Genomic DNA, 23756 nt, shown 5'->3' on the forward strand with positions numbered 1-23756 from the left:
TTTCAATACTTAAGTCATGCTGACAAAATGATCTTTGAGCATTTTCTTGAGATGCTCTTTCAATTTCAGTGTTTCCTCGACTCTGTGAAAAGAAAAAAAAGTTGCAGTTATTTGTTCCATTTACATTTGGGCATGATCATGAGTGGAGCAAAATGGATACATGTATGTAGATAACTCTCCGCATATGTTTGAGCATTGGACTTGGTTTACTTAGAAGATGATGAACGGGAAATGCCCATATGCAAACAAACAATTAATGTGATATTAACATAAAATGTGCTTCATTTAGCTGTTGTAATATAAAAAAGTATGATTGCATTTGTTCAGAAAAAAAATTGATTATTCGTATGTTAGTCATTTTTTGAGGAAATAAAGAAAGCACCAAAGAGAACTTATACCAAGAGTCCCAAGACAAAGGTTTTTGTCATGGGCATCATGAATTCTAGCCTCCCATCTCCTGCTGGAGTTGTGCCAGCCAAAATTCCAAAAGGTGCATGAGCACATAGATACTAGATCTCTTGCATATAGTATAAATATGATTTACAGCGATATAATGTGCAGCACAATTCTTTAATTGGTGCTTCAATTTACTTATTCAACCAGTGATGACCAGTCATTAAATACTAAAAATGCATTACAGTAGAAGCATGTCTTTATTCATTTAATATATAATTAAAGGCTGGAATCAAGACCAGCACATGTTATGCATTTGGGGAAAGGGCTTCACAATGAAGCACTTTAATATTCAGTACCAATTATAATCCATTTTATATGATAAATCTTTAGCTCCAAATCTGAAAATTACCTGCTTCATCTAATTATATATGGTAAATCCATTGCTACTACGTCAAAGAGAAGCTACATAATCAATCTTGGACATGCTTTGCATCTCCTGGCACTCATTTAGATACGTGTTTTCCTACATTTGGAAATTTCACTTAAGAAATTGCTATTGATGCTTTGGATAATTTATATTTCTTGGACTGTAAAGAAACCACTACGCACTGATAAACGTTTAAGATAATATTCGATATAATAAAGACTTACAGGTAAGTTAAGAATAGTTCCTCATCCCCAATACTTTAGAGCAGCAAGATCACAGGCATGAACAGCTGCCTCCTCATCATCATACACACCTAAACCACACCATCAATTATGCATTCAATCAAATAAATTGAGGGATCTTTTCTTCCATAGGGTACTAATTTATATGGTTACTTATGAAGCAAAAATATCTTAAAAATTTAAATCTTTCCGAATGGATGTCTTATAACTAACCCAAGAAAATTAGGTTGCAGATAAAAGGATCACAATTTCAGTTCACCACCAACAACCAATAAGAAGTGATAAAACAAAAAATGTTACCACAAAATATGCAGCAATATAAATTAAAAAAATAAAGTAATCAGCATAATGTCCTTTCTCCCCTCTTTCTATTTCCTGTTGTTGCTTGTTTCTTCTACCTTATTTTCCCTTCTTGTTTTGGTGGTGGTTCTGAAGGTCCTTATCCCACAGGTGAGCTTCATATTTCCCAGTCCATTTATGCCTGTGGACATCCCTTCAAATTTAGTACAAGAAAAATCAAAATAGCTAGTTTATTTTATCACTCTCTAACCTTATGACCCCTTTGTAGATGGAAGTCCTCTTCCCCTTTTCCTTCTTTAAATTGGAATCATTAGACTTGTGAGGTCTTCGATCAGTCTTATTCCTAGGTCCATGATGATGGATTGTACTCGCTGAAGCCATGAAAGACAATGTGTGGGAACCACAAGGGGATTTTGACGAATAAGGAGATGATGAAGGGTGCAGGAGAATTCTTCATCTATGGTTAGCTATGGTAGGGTAATGGCCCTGTATTCTAATTTTTCTTCTTTTCTTGACCGAAGACTTATTTAGAATTCAGGTTGCTCGTATAGGTAAGCAAAGGAGAAGGGTAAAAGAGAAGGGTTTAACATTTTTTGAGGTTGTTATTACACTGGCTCAAAGGTTTCCCATACTTTCAACAGTATCAAGGTGCGTCCGTGGCACTCATTAACTCAACTATGCCAGTTAATCTTTTCTTGGTTGGTTGGCATGCCTCTCCACTTGTTAGAGCTTTAGGTTTGTGATGCAGTTAAGGAGCCCTATGGGTTCGTTAACCTACATGAGATCAAGTAGCATAGTGAAAATATAACTAGAAGTCAACAAGGAACTGTAGGACCAATCGCTCTTCGCTCCTCGATGAAGGATTGTCACTGTTTATAGTAACTGATCCACTCATAGGATCCCACTGCTATGAACAGACTGCTCGTGGCCACCAGCTGATGCTTCTTTGATAGTCGAGACACGAAGCTCATTTCCATTGGAAATGTTTGATGTGAGTTAAACCTTCCCAGGTCAAGGATATAACAGCCTAGGGGTTTCAAAGTTGCCTAGAGAGAGATTTAAGAGGAATTAGACTAATTTTGGAGCAGACAATAAATTAAACCTAAAATCATTCAACAATTCATTTATATGATCTAAAATTTAAATTAAAAAAAAAAATAAAACAACCAAAATAGAGGACGATAAAAAATCCAACACAATCAGTTTATAATTTAATGCAAAATATTTTATTGTATAACTTTATGCAATCCAAAATGTAGAGTTATTATCTTCATGGCAAACCATGCTAACACATATAATGAGCATTATAATCTAATGGTTTAACAAAATGGAGAAGAAAAGAATTGGAGAGGTGCAATATATATATATATATATATAGATAGATAGATTCCCAATGTTGATTTTGCCCTTTACACTTGCAATTGGTCAATGGAGTATATGCTAAATCAAATACTAGCAATTCACGAGATCTCATATGACTAATCAATAAAGTAGAAACAATAGTTGTGGCCAAGAAGATGCACCCTTTCAGAGTATATAGATTGTTAAAAACCTAACTGCAACCTTACCATCCATATCTCAGAACCGATGAACCAATGCCTGATTAAATGAATTCCTTTATTAGATTGGAAGTGCTACAAAATAGTAAAAATCAATTAACCTATGACTTATAGTTTAACTTTACTCCTTAGGACTAATCGAGGATGATTCGAACGGAGGTTTCGGGCGGTCTAGCCCTTGCGTTTTCCAATTCGATAGTGCCATCTCGTCCGCGAGGAAATATCCGAGTAAGGAATTGGAATAAACTCTTTCCATGAATTGGCGGAGTTGGAGAAGTATTGATTTTACGGTTAAGGGGAATTGGAATAAAGAATTTTCCTTCGCCGTGATGCAAAAGAACCAACTAGTCGCTTAACGGATCAAAAAGATTAATTTGCCCTTCATTTATAAATCTCATTGTGTTCTGAAACTATAAGCATTTTGGTATTTTGATATGAATTAAACAATTAGAGGTGAAATCCTCTACGAACCTGTTTAGCCCCCAATCTCTATTCAAGAGATTAAACAAGAAAATTGCAGCTCTCTCTAGTCTTTGGTTCTCTACACTATAGTTTATCCAACCGCCGACTCTCTTTCCTCTCTTGACCTCTCCATACAATTGTTAACTAGTCAAAGCTATCAACGACATCCAAAAGGATTGCCTCTGCCAAGCATGGCCACCACTAGAATCCTTCTACTGTTTCCAATACTACTCCTAATCCCACCTCCAGCAATAACCCCTCCTAATCATCCAAACCCAATCCTTTTCAACATTCTCACATATGGCCCCAAATCTCTCCATTGCATTAGTCCTCATCCTTACAACCTGCGTCCAGCCCTAATTCACGACTCCCTCCAACTCATCCCTACCCCTACCTTCGTCTTAGCCTCTTACTCTTCTCCCACCTTTGACCACACCCACCATACCCAAGGAATATTTGTACCGTCCCAAACCGCCTAGTTCGGGGTGTGTGCCAAGCTATGCCGAAGGCAAGGCCAGCACGATTCCCCCCCTTAATTCGAAAAAGTCCAGCGAAACATGAAAGAGGGAGAAGGAGAGAAGAAGAGAGAGAGGGAGGGAAGGGAAGGGAGAGAGAGGGAAAGTAAGGGGGAGAGAGAAAGGAGGGATTTCGAGCTTCCTCTCCTCCCGTTGCACAATAATAGGGGTGGAGCCCCTATTTTGAAATGAAACTGAGGCTCCATCTCTTTTTTCTGTTTTTTTTTTAAGTAAAATCGACACTCTCTCCCCCCTCCCTCTCTCCCTTCTCCGTCCCGCTGACCCTCCCTCTCCACCTCTTCAACGAAAGAGAGGTTTCCCGCGCCATTTTCATGCAGTCGAAGGAGAGAGGACTCAAAAGCCCTCTCCCTCTCTCCGGCCTCTCTCTCTCCCCTTCGCTCTCCCTCTCCCTTCCTCACTCACTCTCCCTCTCCCTCTCTTTCCTTCCCCCTCTCCCCCTCCCTCACCGGCTCTAGCTATGTTAGCACAGGCGTACAATGGAATGGCACGATACCTGTACCATACCATCAGCAACTAATACAAGTTCAGATACCAGCACAGCATACCTTGCCTATAACTCTATCTCTAGGCGCAATTTCCCATTCATATCTCCCATTTTCTGAACCCATCAATCTAGGTGTAATGTAGTTTAAACTTGAATAAGGTTCAAATTTAATTGGAAAATAATCAGAGACTAAAGGTGCACAAAGATGCTAAATCTCCAAGAGTCTAGGCACAAGGTGCAAAGCAAGGCTCGTGCCATGACAAGATGAGGTGCAAACACACACACACACACACAACACACACACACACATATATACACACACACACACATATATATTTGAAAAATGGTGAATGCATGATATTAAACATGTTCTACACTGCAATGTCAGTTTACCAACACTAGTAAAATTTATAAAGCATTATAGTTCAGAACTTCAGATTATGCACATATAAAAGACATAGCATGTCAAATATCAAATATACCAAATGAAATGTTCAAATGCAAGGCAATAATAACAAGCAAATATGAATTATATGAAGATATTAGATTATTAACAAGTCAAAAAGTGTTCAAAGATCGAAAATCATTTGTCTCAATTCAAAAGTCGGCACAGGGAAGCAAACATTTAGAAGTTCAAATGCAACTCTAAAAGATCACATCATCTAATGATGAAATCTCATCCAACTTCCTAAGATATTTAAGATATCCTAATTCCTGAACATCATCCTTATCATCGTCATCAAGAAGTGCAATACCTTCGCGTTCATCTTAATGTCAAACAATCTTGAATATTTTAGACAGCATGTGGAAGAACCAAAACAAGAAAGGGACTGCTAGTCCCTATTTCAGACAGCAGCAATGAAGAAGTGGATTGTCCTCCCTTGTTCCAGTCAGCAAGAGAAAAAAATGATGAAAGAAACAGACAACAGGTTCCTGTTTCATCCTGAAATGAAAAAAGAAGAAGAGAAGCAGCTCACTGCTCTGTTCCATGCAGGAAGCAGAAGAAGTAGTAGACGAAGAATAGAAAAGAAAGGGGGCTTCAGTCCCCTGCTTTACAAGCAGCAGTCAAAAAAAGGGGACTTTAGCCCCTGTTTCACACAGCTGCAGAGATGCTCCTCTCTAAAGAAGAGAAGTAGGAAGAGGAGGAGGAGACTTCAGCTTCCTGTTTTCACGTAGCAGCAGGCAAAAGAAAAAGGGCTTCAGCCCCCGTACAGCAGGAGAAGAGGAGGAGATGATGCTGCTGAACAAGGGAGGAAATGAATGCGAAGAGGACATGCTGCTGCCGAACAGTTGAGGAGATGATACAGTCAAATAGTTAAATTTAACCATTTGAAATTTCTTATAGTTGTTTTTGAATCAATATGCTTTTCTTATCAAGTCTTAAGATTCTTATATTTAAGTCTCTGATAAGAATGTTAGGATTTTCTATTTTTAGGAACCCTAGTACTTAGTCTTTACGTTTTTCTTATAGTCCTATTTTGAGTAGGAACATAGTTGATAGTCCTTTTTAAGGTCCAAAATCATTAGGAAATTTTTAAACTCATTGCGATTGTGATTTGGAGAGTCTTTCTGTGCTTTTATGTAAGATTGCATAAATAGAGGAATTTATACCATTTTAGAAAAGTATGTGGCTGTTCTTTGGTAAATTGTATGGAAAAGGTCTATAAGTATCCTAATTAAAGAGTCACATTTGGTTAATTAGGATGGCCGTTTAACCATAATGGATAAGAGACAGTATTCACTTTTTGATGTTCGATTTTGAACAGATTGAAGTTATTTCTCTCTCTGCTAAGAACTGGAGATCTGTATGTTGTGTACATATATTTCTCTCTTATCTCTACTGTTTGCACTGTAACCTCACCTGTTACTTTCATCCCCCCTCCCCAGTTACTCTTTTTCATCAAATTTAATGTTTTGAAGAGTTAGAATCAGACGAAATCATATCTACAGCTTACCTCTACCATTTAAATTAATTTTCACAATCAAATATTGTGCTGGTTTTTATCACACTCACCCAATCTCCCTCTCCACCTTCACCAAAAAGTCCCCCCTTACCCCTTGGCCAGCCAAGGCCAATCAACCCACAGCCCCTCCATCTATTTTATATTTCCAATAATTCTTGTATACAATTTATTTTTAAATGTCTCTTGTATCTGACAGGTTGACCCAATGGCTGAATTAGTGACTTGATGACTCAACCCCCTGTCTAAGTCATTATCTTGTATGGATCTGACAATTATGCTCCCTTATAACTTTCAAGAGGATGGGATTATGGTTTAGGACTAAGTTACCTAGTCAACAATTAGCTCGATGAACTATCCCATGGACCTTGTGACAAAACCCAGCTAACCAAATTCAACTTGCCCAGGATCCCAGATCAAACATGATCTGATTATTTGATATAATAGCATACCCATGACGGCCCTCTTCAATTAGAACATAACAATCTGATTTAAGCTGATATCTGAGTTGGCAAGATCAATCTCAACTAAATTGCAATTCAGCCTAGTTTTAAGCTGATTGTTCAAGATTTATAATGAATGAACTTTATGAGAGGTTTCATATGGTTATAACCTTTTATACATATTTCCTATAACATGCTTGTCCAGGATATAGTTAGACAGGTATAATCCTAGCATCTTAAACTCCTATAAGTGAGAACCAAAGAGAATCATGCCTCCTGTTTGCCTTTCATAACACTTTTTGCCCAATGAATTTTACCAAACTGAATCATAAAAGCAATGAACGATAGAAGGCTTTAAGAGCCCATTAAGAACTTATTTGAGGCCCACTAAGATGTCTATTAGTTACAAAATATAGTCTGGCATGCCTATAGAAAATTTTAAACATGCAAATTTTTGTCAACTATCGGTCATTTGATCAATTTTTGAGGCAAAAGATTCTGTTTAAAATATTTATCCATAAAAAATTACATAAAAACCCTTGATAGTAATTCTGTTCATGACCATTTGAAGCATCCAATGTATGATGAAATGCAGCTGATGGATTTTATCTATTCTATACATTTATTTGATAAAAAACTAAAGATCTGAAGTTGTTAGAATGTGATGATTTATGATCAAATTAAAAGAGTATAGTTTGCACTTCATTTTAGCATTGATATATGCAAGATTATTTTTAAAATGATGGTTAACATCTAAAAGTCATCATAATTTAAAATTCATGGGGAATGAAACAATATGTACTTAGTGAATATTGGGTTATCCTCTTGGGTGGGCTTTAGACTTTTAAATTCTGCACTGGAGTCAAGTTACATAGGAGAATAGCAATCACACATTAGTTTGCATTACAAAGTCATTAATATGTGTTAGCATTTTGGATCATGAATTGCATATCTCACAAGATAAAATTTAGAAAGCATTGACACCATCAAGTAGACTAAGATGCACACTTATTTATAACTACAGAATATGTTATGAATTCTTCCACTCAAAAATAATATACCAAGATATGTCGTACCGGCCCGAACCGGACGATACGGAGATACCGTACGGAAACAATTCGATACGGGTATCCAGTACGGGTGGCGTACTAACAGTCGGTAAGTTAAAAAAATTTTGTACCGTACCGTACTGATACTGCGCTAGTGTGGCACCAGTACGAGAACCGATATAAGATCCAGTACTAAGACGGCAAACCTTGCAATATACAATTGCCTAAAGATGTAGAATCTGAGTTTACAATGTTCAAGATAATGAACCATCCATTCTACTTGATGACAGTAAGCCAAACAGTAAGAGTGTCCTTATTATCTGATGCCATAATATCAAGTTTCAATACATGATTGTCAACAAACGAGTCCACAAGTTATCACCCAGGAAGTTTGATGAAATTGATAATACATAAAGAAATAATATAGTTTAGTTACATTTTCTTTCTTTTGCTAAAAAAATCTATCTGAACTCAAGCTAATTAGCATGTGGACAATCAAGATTCCATCACTGCAATTTTCTTTGACTTCTCTTTTTATGCTACCTTGTTTTAATGCCCACTTTGCATACAAATATAGCAAGGATATTCATTTAAATGCTCTGATCCTCCTATTAGATATATGATGAAGCTCTTCCATTGATATTTGACATGTGTTTTATACTTTAATTGTATAAGACATCTTTTCACTTATTATAGAAGTTTTATTGAAGAACTATTTTTGTGCATTGAACAACTTACTAGAAATATTTGTGCGTAAAAGATGGAAATGCTTGCAATGAAAATATGCACTGCCTCTCACAACAGTTCCCGCCTTCAAATGGTGGAGAAACATACACACACAGAGACACACATACAAAGAAAGGGGTTGTCATGATACCCGAATGGCACTGAACAACTCACATATCAACCTCCATGATTCACACAATCTGGGTAGTGACCTGGTTTTGCCAAAACTAGGACTTATCGTGCCTGGTGTACTAGTACCCAGTTAATATGCACAGTCCCCAAATCCTTCATATTGAACGATTTGCCTAAATTCATGCCAGAGAAGAAGAGTTCTAGACAAAAAAAATTTGAATTTTTTTTTCTATTTCCGTGCAAGTAAAAACCAACCTAGAGAGAGCTGGTGGTTATTAAAGGAAAGATGCAGTTGAAAAATGTGGGGGCCAGAGAAGCAATATACACATATCTTGGTTATAAGCTTTCTTCATCATTAATACTTTTACTTTGGACACTCTTTAAACCCTTTGAAATGCCACATATAACTCAATATCAAGAGCATCATATAACGATAGAGAATTATCTCCAATTAGTGTAAACAAGGATTTGAGTTCTGGCCTTTGCCAATTTGTACCATCCAGCATGTGCCATGCCAATACCAGACCAGCACATCATGCAGATGCATGCCAAGCACTAGCACCACATAGCACATAATTTGCTTGAAACAGGGCAATACAGCACTATCAAGAGGCACTTAAAAACCTAGAGTTAAAAGCAGCTAAAAACCATTGATTCAACATTCTAAACAAGGCTCTGGTACATACAGAATATGGTAAGACCAAAAAGGAATGATCCTCGAAGCAACTCATACTGTCATTTATAGCCCACTTTTACACATCTTAAGTAACAAATGTAATGACAAGAAATCCTTTGGTCAGATGGCAACTTCAAAGCCAACTATCATCATATCATTACTGCAAAAGATTCCCTAGGAACATCAACCAATTCATTCAATGCCACAAGAAAACAAAGTAGAAATTGCATGTCAACAAAACCATATTTCATGATAAGACACTTTGGCTGATGTTGATAATTTTAATGCGCATCTCTAATCTCAGCTTGATCTTGAGCATGATGGTTAGCAAAACTCTAAATGTGCTTGTACATGTAAATAAAATAACTCCCTGCTCAGTTTACTATGTGTGCACAACTTAAATGGCATATATTTAGTAGGCACGCATGGTAATCACATCTGACATACACAGCAGGCCTCAAACCTCATAACAACTACGCAATGTGGCTTCAGGCCTGAGTGCATAAGTACACAAAGTAAGCTCATAACCTTATCCATGTGGATATAATCCCACTTTCAGCTATCTATTAATCTGATTATGCATATAATGCTTCGTCACAATGTTAAGTTATATAAAGAACTTTGCAAATGATCCCAAATCTATAACTTACATACATCAACAACACTTGTCACCCTTCATCTCACATAATTAAAATTTCTTCCAGTTGTACCTCTACTTTTATAAGAAAAAAAAATCTCAAAACTAAACATCACTTGTTAGATGTATGCCCTAGAAGCCAATCTGGCGGACACATTATTAATTCTAGGACATAAATTTGTACTTGACTTTATTGTTATTGAATAATAAATGGGCATCTTTTTTATTCATATTGTTTATGTGTCTATGAATCGTCCAAGGAATTAATAAGATGATGATACATATTCTCAAGAGTTGAGAATTTGAGCCATGTATCATTGGTGATTAATTTCTAAATGCTCCTGATCAATGGATCATCACGAGGACGGTGATCGATCCGATCAGTGCACAGATCACTATTCTTCTGGATGGACGAGACTCGAGTCCACAGTGTAGGGACACTGAAGTGATAGTGCAGGTGCTTGTTAGAGAACAAGGGTACTGAGCGTGACCAAGACAAGAAGTCACTTGGATGTCTATCCACTCGTCAGTGACTTGCTTGATGTTGCAGTAGTATGACTGGTCCTTTGACCTGCGGTGCTTCGGCTACTCACAGTGAGGTTATTGTAGTTTGACTACACGTATACATGGTCTCTAGCCATATGAGTCCTTGTAGTGTAGATTGGCTGCAGTAAGTTCACTGTAGGAGTAGGGTATGCACTTACATGGAATCTATCGACCTTGATAGAAGAGGAGTGATCCTATGTGATTTATTAGACTGAGTTCTAAGACCTTGGCCAGGGCAGTAATATAAAGTGGAGAAAGAGTTTTCCACTATCGAACTCAAGTCGAATAAATCTAGACATATGACAGACGACGGGGTTTGACGAGTTATCCATGACCTCCGGTCTGTAGGGATCCACGATAGAAGGACTGTATCATACGATAACTGCACCTAGAGGTTCATCATTCTATTCTGCTGGGTGGCCACTACATACTGCTAGGTGTCACTGGTGGATGGTGAGACTCACAGGGATCATCTTGATGGTCGATAAACCCTGATGAGTTGAGTTGAAATTGTTTCAACCCATTGAAAGAAGTTTTCAATGATATTGTGATAGAGATCGCAATATATCTCACTACCAGTCAGAATAGAACCTATGGGGTCACACACATTAGAGGTATTGACCGATCCGATGGTTGAATGTGATTAGGAATCACAAATAATCAATTAGATTGATAAATGGAAAACCCGCTAAGAGTTAGTGGTTGGAAGAAGGAACAATTGCAATCGAATTGCAATTTAATTTAATTAATTAAATTTAATTAATTAGACTTGATCACGAGTCCTACTTGGAGTAGGATCCTTGGAGTCCTAATGGGATTAGGATTTCAAATTAAATTAGAATCCTATTTGGAATAGGATTTCTAATGTCCTAATTGTCTTAGGGCTGAAATTTGAACAAGTCCTGATTAGATTAGGATTTTCTTAAGTCCTAATTAATTTTAAATTTAATCTAATTAATTTCATGACTCCTAATTGGATTAGGATTGAAGAGTTCAATAGAGTTATGGTTCAATTAAGTCCTAATTAGATTAGGATTGGGAGGAAATTGAAATAGGTCCATATAAGTCCTATTTTGACTAGGATTGGACTCATGCTCTAGACCCAAATTAAAACCCCCTTTAATTTATTTAAATAGCAGATTTAAATGAACTTGAGGGAGGGGCCCACGCCCCTCCCCTTGGGGTGTGCGTGGGAGAAAGAGGAGGGGCGCACGCCCCTCCTTGTTAGCCAAAAGAAGAGATAAATCCTTGTTAGCCAAAAGAAGAGATAAAGATGAGTTCCTAAAAAATAGGAACTCATCCTTATCTCTTAACTAATTAAAAGGGAGCATGGAATTTCGAAAAAAAATGAATGTTTTCTCCTCATTCCAGCCGTGAGCACCCTCCTCCATCTTCCTCCTTTGAGCCACAATCAAGAGAAGAAAAAGAAAAGCTTGGGACGCCCTCTTCCTTCTTCATCTTGGTTCCAAAAGAAAGAAAAAGAGAAAGGCTGCGGGTCTTGTTTTCTTCTTCCTAAATCCATCCTTCTTCTTCTTCCTCTCAATCCAATCAAAGGTTGATTCAAAGGGAGAGGACTTCAGCCATCTATAGCCATCTCTGCAAGGGAGCTAGCACCCCGGTGAGATCCAAAGGCTTCGATCGAGTCAGTACTTCGTGTGGATACCTGTAGAGGCCGGACGCGTGTGCGGCTTCCACTGAGCCTTGATCAAATACCACGTAAATCAGATTTGCGGAGACCATCTACCCGCACAAGGTGAAGATCTGATCTTCTTAATGATTTTAAAATGGTTTAAAATAATTTAATTCTAATCTATCTACAAACGAATGGTTTTAAAATACGTTCATGCGATGAACGGATCCCGCATAGTTTTTCCGCTGCAATCTGAAAATTATTCGAAATTTTCATGGCATATGTGGGATGCTAACAGTGGTATCAGAGCCAGGTTATGTAGATTAAGATTAGAATTAAATTTTTCAAGGCATTTTAGATATGAAATTTAAGAGATTATGCTTGCTGAAAATTAAGTATGCAGAATTTTCAGCTTGCTGTTTTTTCTGCATACTAATTAATGGATGCTTAGATTAATGATTCTAATGCATTAATAATGTGATTACAAATGTTTAGAATCAAATCATGCATGATCAGCAAGTCATGAGATGATATAATCAGTTAAATTACAGATCTGAAAATAATTTTTTATGCATGTGATGCGTATGGTGATGATCATGGATGGACCCTTTGAATGTGCTGAAATGTTCTGCGATGTTCTGTGATGTTCTGTGATGTTCTGTGATGCATGAAATTTTAATTTTCAGATGCCTGCGTGCATCTTAAATTCATGTATTAGAGACCTGAGTGTCTCAATGAAAAGGGTTGTAATTTTATTTTTATTTTTATTTAATTTTTAAAGCAATCTGGGATGTAAACTGTGATGTGTGTTGCACGTCGATGGTTGATCGATATGTACATCAACAAGCTCAACATGCGCGGATCAAGATCAAGGGTTGATTGAAGATGGATCAAGGAGTTGATCACAATTGGACCTAGAGGATCAAGATCGAGTCAAGAGTTGAAGACGATCAAACCAATTGACGTGCATGTGCTTGTAAAATGACCCCATCCTGGATCCATGATCATCACCATTTAATTTTATTTTTGATAAATGCCTGGATGTTTAATGCTTATGATTATGCGGGTAGACTTATATTTGCATGAGATGTGAATACGCGATCGAGTGAGACCTAAATCGAAACCTCCCTAATCAGTCGAGGGTGAACCAACATGAGTTAGTCATATTAGATTAATTGATCTAATTGGTGTCTAGGCAAGCCTATAAGGTGGTTACTTAATTAGGACCTTACTCTCTGAGTAAGGGGAGCCTCCCACCTGCTTACCTGGCCAATTGTTCGATTACCTCTTATGAAGAACTCAAGTTGCAAACACTAAGACTTGATTATGCAATATTAAGTCTATAGGTCTTCCACCGTAGTAGAGCTGCTAAGGTCTTTTCGGTGTTGATTTGTCTCGGCTGGACACAGTGGGCAAGTTGCATCGGGGGACTGGACCTCTCTATTAGACATGAGATGTTGTGGGGTAAAGGTGGGGTTGGGCACCAATAACTGTTAGGTGAGGACCCAATGACGACTTTATTTCTGCGGTTATATGGTGGGTCTGATTTAACTAAGTAATGAGGCCAATAACTGTTAGGTGAGGTCTTCATGACTTAGAGACCAAGTACCACTGCAATTTGCTTGAGAAGCATTGTACAAGAGTTGTACACTCATCCATTTATATGTCACCAATAACTGTTAGGTGAGGCGGCATGTAAATCGGTGAGACCGCAGTACCCACTAAAAATCCTAGTCGCATAGGGTTTTCGTTTCTCCATCAGGGGAGTATGAGGGATTCGAGAAAATAGTGGGAGCATATTTGTTTTAAAAGTCCCTAGAACAAATTAAGTTCAAGTACAAAGTCTAACTGAAATCTTTACTCTCTACAGATCACAATGTCAGCTTCAAACCCTTTGACCCGAATCCTTGAGACCAACAGACTGACCGGAACCAACTATAAAGACTGGCTTAGAAACCTGAAAATTATTCTGAATTGTGAGAAAATAGGGTATGTGCTCGAGAATGATATCCCTAGGCTACCAGCACGTCCTACTGATGATCAGCGTGAGACGCATCAGAAGTGGACTGATGACGACATTAGGGTCAAGTGCTACATCATGGCATCCATGACTAACGAACTTCAATGCCAGCATGAGAACATAAAGACTGCTAGGGAAATACTGGCTCATCTGCAAGAGTTGTATGGTGAGCAGAGCCGCACTGCACGCTTTGAAGTGTCCAAGAGGCTCTTCAAGGCAAAGATGCGTGAGGGGCAGTCTGTCCACGATCATTGTCTGACGATGATCAAGAACCTCGAGGAGCTTGAGAAGCTCAGTATGTCCATGCATAAGGAACTGCAGATAGATCTGATCCTGCAATCCCTTCCTGATTCATTTGGTCAGTTTATAGTAAACTACCATATGAATAAAATTGAATGCGCAAAGACCGAATTGTTGAATATGTTGGTAACTGCTGAAGGGGCCTTGAAAGGTTCAAGGGGCTCTGTTCTGGCTGCTGAGCTGACTTCTAGTTCCAAGAGAAAGTCTACTTGGAAGAAAAAGAAGCCTGCAAAGAAGCACAAGAAAGACAAAAAGCCTAAGAAGGAAGTTCATAAGAAAAGGGCTGATGACAAAGGAAAATGTTTCCACTGCAACGTCAACGGCCACTGGAAAAGGAACTGCCCTTCATACCTCGAGAGCCTGAAGAACAAAAAGGACACACCTTCTGAAGGTATGCTAGACTTGCTCGTGATTGAAACTAACCTTACGGTTTCTTCTACTTCTAGTTGGGTTATAGATTCTGGTTCTAGTGCTCATTTGTGCACTACTATGCAGGGTCTAAAGGAAAGTAGGAGGCTGGCGGAAGGTGCAGTGACCCTTCGGGTTGGCAACGGGGCAAGAGTTGCTGCTGTAGCTGTGGGCACCTACCCTCTGCGATTACCATCTGGATTTAGTTTATTGCTTAGAGACTGTTATTATGTCTCTGCTGCTAGCAGGAATTTGATTTCTGTTTCGTGTTTAGCACAGGATGGTCATGTTTTGACTTTTGACAAAGACTGCTGTTCTATTTATTTCAGAAATAAATTAGTTGCACGTGGTTTCATGATTGACAGTCTCTATCACTTGCATATTGATGTGTCTGTGAATGTGTCTGAGCAAGTAGTGGATGCCATAGGATCTAAAAGATCAAGAGATGAGATAAACCAGAAGTATTTGTGGCACCTCAGGCTTGGCCATATTGGAGAGGACAGAATGAACAAATTGGAGAAAGATGGGCTTCTCGGCCCATTGACTTCTGAGTCATATCCAGTTTGTGAGTCCTGTCTTCAAGGAAAAATGGCTAGGTTACCCTTTGTAGGACATGGGGAGAGGACCACTGAAATACTTACCCTGGTACACACTGATGTGTGTGGCCCATTCGATGTGCTAGCCAGGGGTCGTTATTCATACTTCATTACCTTTACCGATGACTATTCACGATATGGGTATGTGTATCTTATGAGATACAAATCTGAGTCTTTTGAAAAGTTCAAAGAGTTCAGAAATGAAGTAGAAAAACAGACTGGAAAAACCCTTAAGGTTCTTCGATCAGATCGAGGAGGAGAATACCTTAGTGGGGAATTCCGGGATTATCTCAAGAAAAATGGCATAGTCTCACAATGGACACCTCCGGGTACACCTCAACTCAACGGAGTGTCAGAAAGGAGGAATCGGACTCTATTGGATATGGTCCGATCCATGATGAGCTTCACTGATCTACCTATGTTTCTTTGGGGAGATGCCTTATTATCCGCAATTTATTTATTGAATAGAGTTCCCTCTAAATCCGTTCCTACCACACCGTATGAGATATGGCATGGTAAGAAGCCGAGTCTTGGTCATCTCAAGATTTGGGGATGTCCGGCCCACGTCAAGCGACTACAGGCGGACAAGTTAGAGCCTAGGACCATAAGTGCTCGTTTCATTGGATATCCTAAAGAGTCATTAGGATACAATTTTTTTACATCTCAGAGGATCACAATGTGTTTGTGAGCCGACATGCCGTCTTTCTGGAAAAACAGTTTATCCTTGATAGAGGCAGTGGGAGAAAAATTGAGCTTGAAGAGAGAGTCTCTGAAAAGCAACGAGTCATGGATCCTATAGAACCTATTCATACAGAGCCAGTACACGTAGTACCTCCTCCACCTCGTAGATCTAGTAGGGTCTCCCATCCTCCCGATAGATACTTAGGTATACTAGTAGAGGACACCGAGGAAATGTTTCTCATGGGAGATAGGGAACATGTACAGAATCCCAATACCTACGACGAGGCGATATCTGATATCGATTCCGAGAAATGGCTGGAAGCCATGAAGTCAGAGATAGACTCCATGTATTCCAACCAAGTCTGGACCTTAGTAGATCCACCAGAAGGTATAGTACCTATTGGATGTAAATGGATCTATAAAAGGAAGATAGGTTCGGATGGAAAGGTAGAGACCTATAAGGCAAGGCTAGTAGCGAAAGGGTATAGTCAGCGCGAAGGCATTGACTATCAGGAGACCTTTTCACCTGTAGCCATGCTGAAATCCATTCGAACATTGCTTGCCATTGCAGCATTTCATGATTATGAAATATGGCAGATGGATGTGAAAACTGCTTTCCTGAATGGATATCTTGATGAAGATATCTATATGGAGCAGCCTTTGGGTTTCACTTCTAGTGATGGTGATCACAAGGTCTGCAAGCTGCAAAGGTCCATCTATAGACTAAAGCAAGCATCTCGGAGTTGGAACACTCGTTTTAATGATGCGATCAAATCGTTTGAGTTCATCAAGAACGAAGAGGAACCGTGTGTTTACAAGAAGGTTAGTGGGAGTGCTGTTGTGTTCCTCGTACTGTACGTGGATGACATCCTCCTGATAGGAAATGATATTCCTATGCTAACCTCGGTCAAGGTCTGGTTATCAAAAGAGTTCTCCATGAAAGACCTTGGGAAAGCATCCTACATTTTGGGGATAAAGGTCTATAGGGATAGATCTAAAAGGATGCTTGGCCTATCACAAAAGATGTACATAGAGGAGGTACTGAAGAGGTTCAGTATGGAAAACTCCAAGAGGGGTCTATTACCCCTTAGACATGGGATTCATCTCTCCAAAAAGATGTGCCCCAACACATCTGAAGAGATTCAACGCATGAGCAGGATTCCTTATGCTTCTGCAATAGGAAGCCTCATGTATGCCATGCTGTGTACACGACCTGATATAGCCCTTGCTGTGAGTGTCATTAGCAGATATCAGTCGAATCCAGGTGAAGAGCACTGGACTGCTGTGAAGAACATTCTTAAGTACTTAAGAAGAACTAAAGATTTGTTCTTGGTCTTTGGAGGAGCATCAGAGTTAAAGGTAGAAGGATACACAGATTCAGACTTTATGACTGATATTGATGATAGAAAGTCTACATCTGGATATGTGTTCTTGTGCAATGGTGGTACGGTAAATTGGAAGAGTTCCAAACAACCGATCATTGCTGATTCTACCATGGAAGCTGAGTATATCGCCGCCTCTGAAGCTGCAAAGGAAGCTTTCTGGTTCAACAAATTCATTGCAGAGCTAGATGTAATGCCATCGGATGCCATCACACTCTACTGCGATAATAATGGCGTCATAGCTCTTGCTAAGGAGCCAAGGTCTCATCAGAAGTCCAAGCACATAGAGCGGCGCTTTCACCTCATACGCGAATACCTCGAGAAGAAATATGTCGAGGTGCAGAGAGTAGACTCCGCGGACAACGTGGCAGACCCGCTCACTAAGCAGTTAAATCAGCAGAAGACAGAAGCCCACCTTGAGAAGATGGGACTTAGATATATGTCTGATTGGCTTTAGTGCAAGTGAGAGATTGTTAGATGTATGCCCTAGAAGCCAATATGGCGGACACATTATTAATTCTAGGACATAAATTTGTACTTGACTTTATTGTTATTGAATAATAAATGGGCATCTTTTTCATTCATATTGTTTATGTGTCTATGAATCGTCCAAGGAATTAATAAGATGATGATACATATTCTCAAGAGTTGAGAATTTGAGCCATGTATCATTGGTGATTAATTTCTAAATGCTCCTGATCAATGGATCATCACGAGGACGGTGATCGATCCGATCAGTGCACAGATCACTATTCTTCTGGATGGACGAGACTCGAGTCCACAGTGTAGGGACACTGAAGTGATAGTGCAGGTGCTTGTTAGAGAACAAGGGTACTGAGCGTGACCAAGACAAGAAGTCACTTGGATGTCTATCCACTCGTCAGTGACTTGCTTGATGTTGCAGTAGTATGACTGGTCCTTTGACCTGCGGTGCTTCGGCTACTCACAGTGAGGTTATTGTAGTTTGACTACACGTATACATGGTCTCTAGCCATATGAGTCCTTGTAGTGTAGATTGGCTGCAGTAAGTTCACTGTAGGAGTAGGGTATGCACTTACATGGAATCTATCGACCTTGATAGAAGAGGAGTGATCCTATGTGATTTATTAGACTGAGTTCTAAGACCTTGGCCAGGGCAGTAATATAAAGTGGAGAAAGAGTTTTCCACTATCGAACTCAAGTCAAATAAATCTAGACATATGACAGACGACGGGGTTTGACGAGTTATCCATGACCTCCGGTCTGTAGGGATCCACGATAGAAGGACTGTATCATACGATAACTGCACCTAGAGGTTCATCATTCTATTCTGCTGGGTGGCCACTACATACTGCTAGGTGTCACTGGTGGATGGTGAGACACAGGGATCATCTTGATGGTCGATAAACCCTGATGAGTTGAGTTGAAATTGTTTCAACCCATTGAAAGGAGTTTTCAATGATATTGTGATAGAGATCGCAATATATCTCACTACCAGTCAGAATAGAACCTATGGGGTCACACACATTAGAGGTATTGACCGATCCGATGGTTGAATGTGATTAGGAATCACAAATAATCAATTAGATTGATAAATGGAAAACCCGCTAAGAGTTAGTGGTTGGAAGAAGGAACAATTGCAATCGAATTGCAATTTAATTTAATTAATTAAATTTAATTAATTAGACTTGATCACGAGTCCTACTTGGAGTAGGATCCTTGGAGTCCTAATGGGATTAGGATTTCAAATTAAATTAGAATCCTATTTGGAATAGGATTTCTAATGTCCTAATTGTCTTAGGGCTGAAATTTGAACAAGTCCTGATTAGATTAGGATTTTCTTAAGTCCTAATTAATTTTAAATTTAATCTAATTAATTTCATGACTCCTAATTGGATTAGGATTGAAGAGTTCAATAGAGTTATGGTTCAATTAAGTCCTAATTAGATTAGGATTGGGAGGAAATTGAAATAGGTCCATATAAGTCCTATTTTGACTAGGATTGGACTCATGCTCTAGACCCAAATTAAAACCCCCTTTAATTTATTTAAATAGCAGATTTAAATGAACTTGAGGTAGCAGATTTAAATGAACTTGAGGGAGGGGCCCACGCCCCTCCCCTTGGGGTGTGCGTGGGAGAAAGAGGAGGGGCGCACGCCCCTCCTTGTTAGCCAAAAGAAGAGATAAAGATGAGTTCCTAAAAAATAGGAACTCATCCTTATCTCTTAACTAATTAAAAGGGAGCATGGAATTTCGAAAAAAAATGAATGTTTTCTCCTCATTCCAGCCGTGAGCACCCTCCTCCATCTTCCTCCTTTGAGCCACAATCAAGAGAAGAAAAAGAAAAGCTTGGGACGCCCTCTTCCTTCTTCATCTTGGTTCCAAAAGAAAGAAAAAGAGAAAGGCTGCGGGTCTTGTTTTCTTCTTCCTAAATCCATCCTTCTTCTTCTTCCTCTCAATCCAATCAAAAGTTGATTCAAAGGAGAGGACTTCAGCCATCTATAGCCATCTCTGCAAGGGAGCTAGCACCCCGGTGAGATCCAAAGGCTTCGATCGAGTCAGTACTTCGTGTGGATACCTGTAGAGGCCGGACGCGTGTGCGGCTTCCACTGAGCCTTGATCAAATACCACGTAAATCAGATTTGCGGAGACCATCTACTCGCACAAGGTGAAGATCTGATCTTCTTAATGATTTTAAAATGGTTTAAAATAATTTAATTCTAATCTATCTACAAACGAATGGTTTTAAAATACGTTCATGCGATGAACGGATCCCGCATAGTTTTTCCGCTGCAATCTGAAAATTATTCGAAATTTTCATGGCATATGTGGGATGCTAACATCACTACCATATAAAAAATAAGAGTAGGGAGGCTTATATGTTAGAAGTGATAAATAGAAAACAACAAATGATGTTGTATTTGCTTAAATATTGAACTAGACAAGGTATCCAATATTTGTGTATGAATTCTATAAGTTTTACATCATAGTCTGATTGAAATTTACCATAAAACACCATATTTGATGGTTCTTCAAATCATGTGGAATGACTGAAAATACGCACAAATAAGTCAAAATCATTTGTTCTAGTCTATTACAAGATTTTAAAGGTAATGCAAGGTAAATATTTTCACTAACTCACCTCTTTGTTGTTTACAACCTTTGTGGGCAGCCTTAAAAACTATAAAGCAATTATTTAATGTCATACTTACAGTTCAGAATGGAATTGTCTGAATCCATACAAAATTGAGATATAAATTGTCAAGAAACATCATCCAGCATCTGTGCTTGAGTAAACCTCAGAAATATAGATTTTAATTCTGAAGCCAAATCTCCCCTAGCCATTTTGTGTAAATCTTTTGCTACTCTCATATAAACAGGGAAATTGGGTTTCAGTCCCTTCTCCATCATCTCATGAAGAACCCTGCCTGCTTCTACCACCCTCCCTGATACATGGAAAAGGCTGGCAAGTAAGCTGTAATTCACATTGCTTGAGCACTTATCCTTCACACTCATATCAACCACATACTTGTATGCATCTTCCACTCGCCCCGACCAAAAATATCCCTTTATGAATGCTGCATGCATTGCCATCCTTGGCTTAATCCCTTCAGACAAAATCTGGTTAAGGAACTCAATTGCAAAATCCATCCTATTGGCCTTACATGCATGAATTATGACCATGTCGAAAGTAACAGTATCTGGAAGGTAACCCAATTCTTCCATTGTTTTGAGCAACTCACAAGCTTCAACAACCCTCTTGTTCTTAAACAGGCTCCCTAACAGATAATTATATGATTTGGTACTCGGGTTGCAACCAAATGTTCTCATCTCATCAAGTAAATCTTGGGCCCCTTGGAAATCACCATTCCGACACTTTGCTGCAATAAGCACATGGTAGTAAGAAGTCTTTCTTGCTGTCTCTTCCATTACAAAGATGGCAAGATGAAAGGCATTAATCGCACAGAGCACCTTAATCACTGAGTAAATTCCAGACCCTCGACATGACCCTCCAACTCCATTTAGTGTTTCTATGATTTTGCTGATGGAATCCTTAAGGCTAATAGAACTGCGAGTCAAAAAACTAAAAGCCTTTTCGTTGAGACAATGCCCCTTTGAAGAGAGCCCGCATAACATTTGGAACATAGTTTCAAAATCATCTGACCGACCAAGATTGTTTACAATCTGATTGTAAATTCCTGCAGTAGGCCTAAAATGCTGGCCAGAATTCAAAACCCAATTAAAGAAACGTAATGCCAAAATGCCACGATCATTCAAAACATGAAGAATCTCGGCAACTAAAGCATGGGAAAGCCTCAAATTTATCTGATTCAACTTTGATTCCAAATCACTTGCATCTCCTCTAATCATTTCGACAATCTCAAGCACCTTATTTGGATCTACTCCCACATTATGAAGCCTAGGTTTTCGTTCAGTCATTCCGGATCTTCCAAAAGTATTAGGAACACCGGGTCTCTTAGAAGATGTACGAGAATAACTCGAAAACAAATGAAAGCAAAATCTAATAGACCGTGGATGTGGGAAGCTAGATTTCGAAAGCACAGCCAGGATTCTTGTTCCTGATGCCTTGTAGATTACAGGATAAAGGGTTGAAAACAACCCAACTGGCCGTTTAACATCGAATGGGGATAGAAATGGGAGTTTTGAAAGAAAATGACGATAATTAGGATCAGAATTTGGGGCAGAAAGTGAAGAGAGATTGGGATTCACAACAGATTCAGATGAGAAGATAAGAAGGGAATGCTGGCAAGCAGCGAGATTAGAACTAGGGTTTAGAGTAGAGATTAATCTTTTCGGAACAAAACCGATCGGAACCATCCGGCACATTAGAAAAGCTGGAGGAAGGGAGCTAAGGTTGAGATTTCGAGTGGGTGATTGATAAGTAGTAGGGTTTAGGGTTTTACGAAGGGAAGATTCGGAAGGAAGGGAAAGGAAGCACGACGAGTTTGGGTTAATCTCCGGCGACGAGAAGGGGATGGGTAACGGCAGCGACGGGCGGCGGAGCAAGGGGTTCACACCAGCGGAAGGAGGCGGCGGTGGACCAAAGGTGCTTGCAGTGCAGCGCGGCGGCCGAGAAAGGGGAGATGAGGATGCGTTCACAGCGGCCCGAAAGCGGGGGAAGGAGAAAGGAGAGAAGGCGAGATACCGTGGATGGCATCGGTGGGAGTAGCTGGTTCTGGGCCGCTATCCAGTGACGGTCGATAATGAAACGAAATTTATCATATTCCCGGCCGCCATTGCACATCAGCCATGACCTTTTCTGCTCGCATCAACCTTTTTTTTTTTTTTTGGCCAAGGCCGCATCAACAATTCTTCAATGGATGAAATAATATTTTTGTTCAAACTTTTAATTAAAGAAAAATTATTCAACCCATAAGCTGTTCATAAAATAAAATTACATTTCGCTGTAGTTTATAAATATAAAATAGTTTTATTTAATAAATAGTTGAAGAAAAATATTATATTTGGTGATAATGATTTGGACCAAATAGCCTTTTTACTTATTTTTCAATTCTTTGGTAAGAAAATTATGGAACATTAGAGTCCTATAATAAAAATGATGACGGAATTCTTGAAATCATTGGATTATTTACCGCAAAGTAATATAATTTTTTATTCGTGACACTACCATATGAAAACAAGCATTTGTATAGGTTAAAATGAATTATATCTACTAAAAATTAAGGATGGCAATTTGCACCACTCTATCGGGTACCCGATTCTAATGGGGCGCATTTTATCTAACCATATAGAGTCGGCGCGAATATAAATTTTGATTTCAAAATCAAAGCGAATTTAGGATGGATATTGTTGGGGGAATAAGGTTTTTCCCCCAAATGACACGAATGCCCCAAAGAAGCCGCACAATCGTCGACCCTGGAAGGCCGAAGTCGGCACCCGAACTCGGAACCTCCGACCTAAGAGAAACCCCAATGCCCGAGGCCTACTTTTGTCAGCCACCTACTACGGCTATACGTCTCCGAGGTCCGGCCAGAGACCGTACTATGACGCCCCTCCGGCATTTATTGCGCATGACCGCTGTGATCCTCCGGCACACTCCACAATAAATATGGATCTCCAGCTTACTCCACAATAAATATGGATCTCCGGCTTACTCCACAATGAATGCGGATCTCCGGCTTACTCCACAATAAATGCGGAT

The 23756-nt window shown here is 39.2% G+C and overlaps 1 protein-coding gene across 2 annotated transcripts; it reads right to left on the reverse strand.

Annotated features, from left to right (window-relative positions):
• Positions 1 to 819: 819 nt before the first annotated feature.
• Positions 820 to 22877, reverse strand: LOC113460930 (pentatricopeptide repeat-containing protein At2g40240, mitochondrial-like). 2 transcript variants are annotated; one of them, XR_005510214.1, is made up of 3 exons: positions 20785 to 22876; positions 1048 to 1136; positions 820 to 919 (listed from the first exon to the last, which is right to left on the reverse strand). XR_005510214.1 is itself a non-coding variant. In XM_026805987.2 (2 exons), exons 1-2 carry the CDS (start codon positions 22418 to 22420, stop codon positions 20985 to 20987), a joined length of 1353 nt encoding a protein of 450 aa, XP_026661788.2. In that variant the 5' UTR covers positions 22421 to 22877; the 3' UTR covers positions 20847 to 20984. The 2 variants fall into 2 exon arrangements, 1 of the variants encoding a protein (XP_026661788.2); XM_026805987.2 differs by lacking the exons at positions 820 to 919; positions 1048 to 1136 and having other exon boundaries at positions 20847 to 21018; positions 21102 to 22877.
• Positions 22878 to 23756: the final 879 nt, after the last annotated feature.

This window comes from Phoenix dactylifera, unplaced genomic scaffold (genome assembly GCF_009389715.1).
Source record: "Phoenix dactylifera cultivar Barhee BC4 unplaced genomic scaffold, palm_55x_up_171113_PBpolish2nd_filt_p 001965F, whole genome shotgun sequence".
NCBI lineage: Eukaryota > Viridiplantae > Streptophyta > Magnoliopsida > Arecales > Arecaceae > Phoenix > Phoenix dactylifera.

Bases quoted from the DNA above. Each gene is read 5' to 3' on its own strand.
- LOC113460930 (XM_026805987.2), bottom strand. From the start codon at position 22,420: ATGTGCCGGATGGTTCCGATCGGTTTTGTTCCGAAAAGATTAATCTCT. The intron at 21,019-21,101 runs GTATGTGGTTGA...TCCATGTATCAG, and splicing joins CGAGTGGAAGATGCATACAA to GGAGGGTGGTAGAAGCAGGC.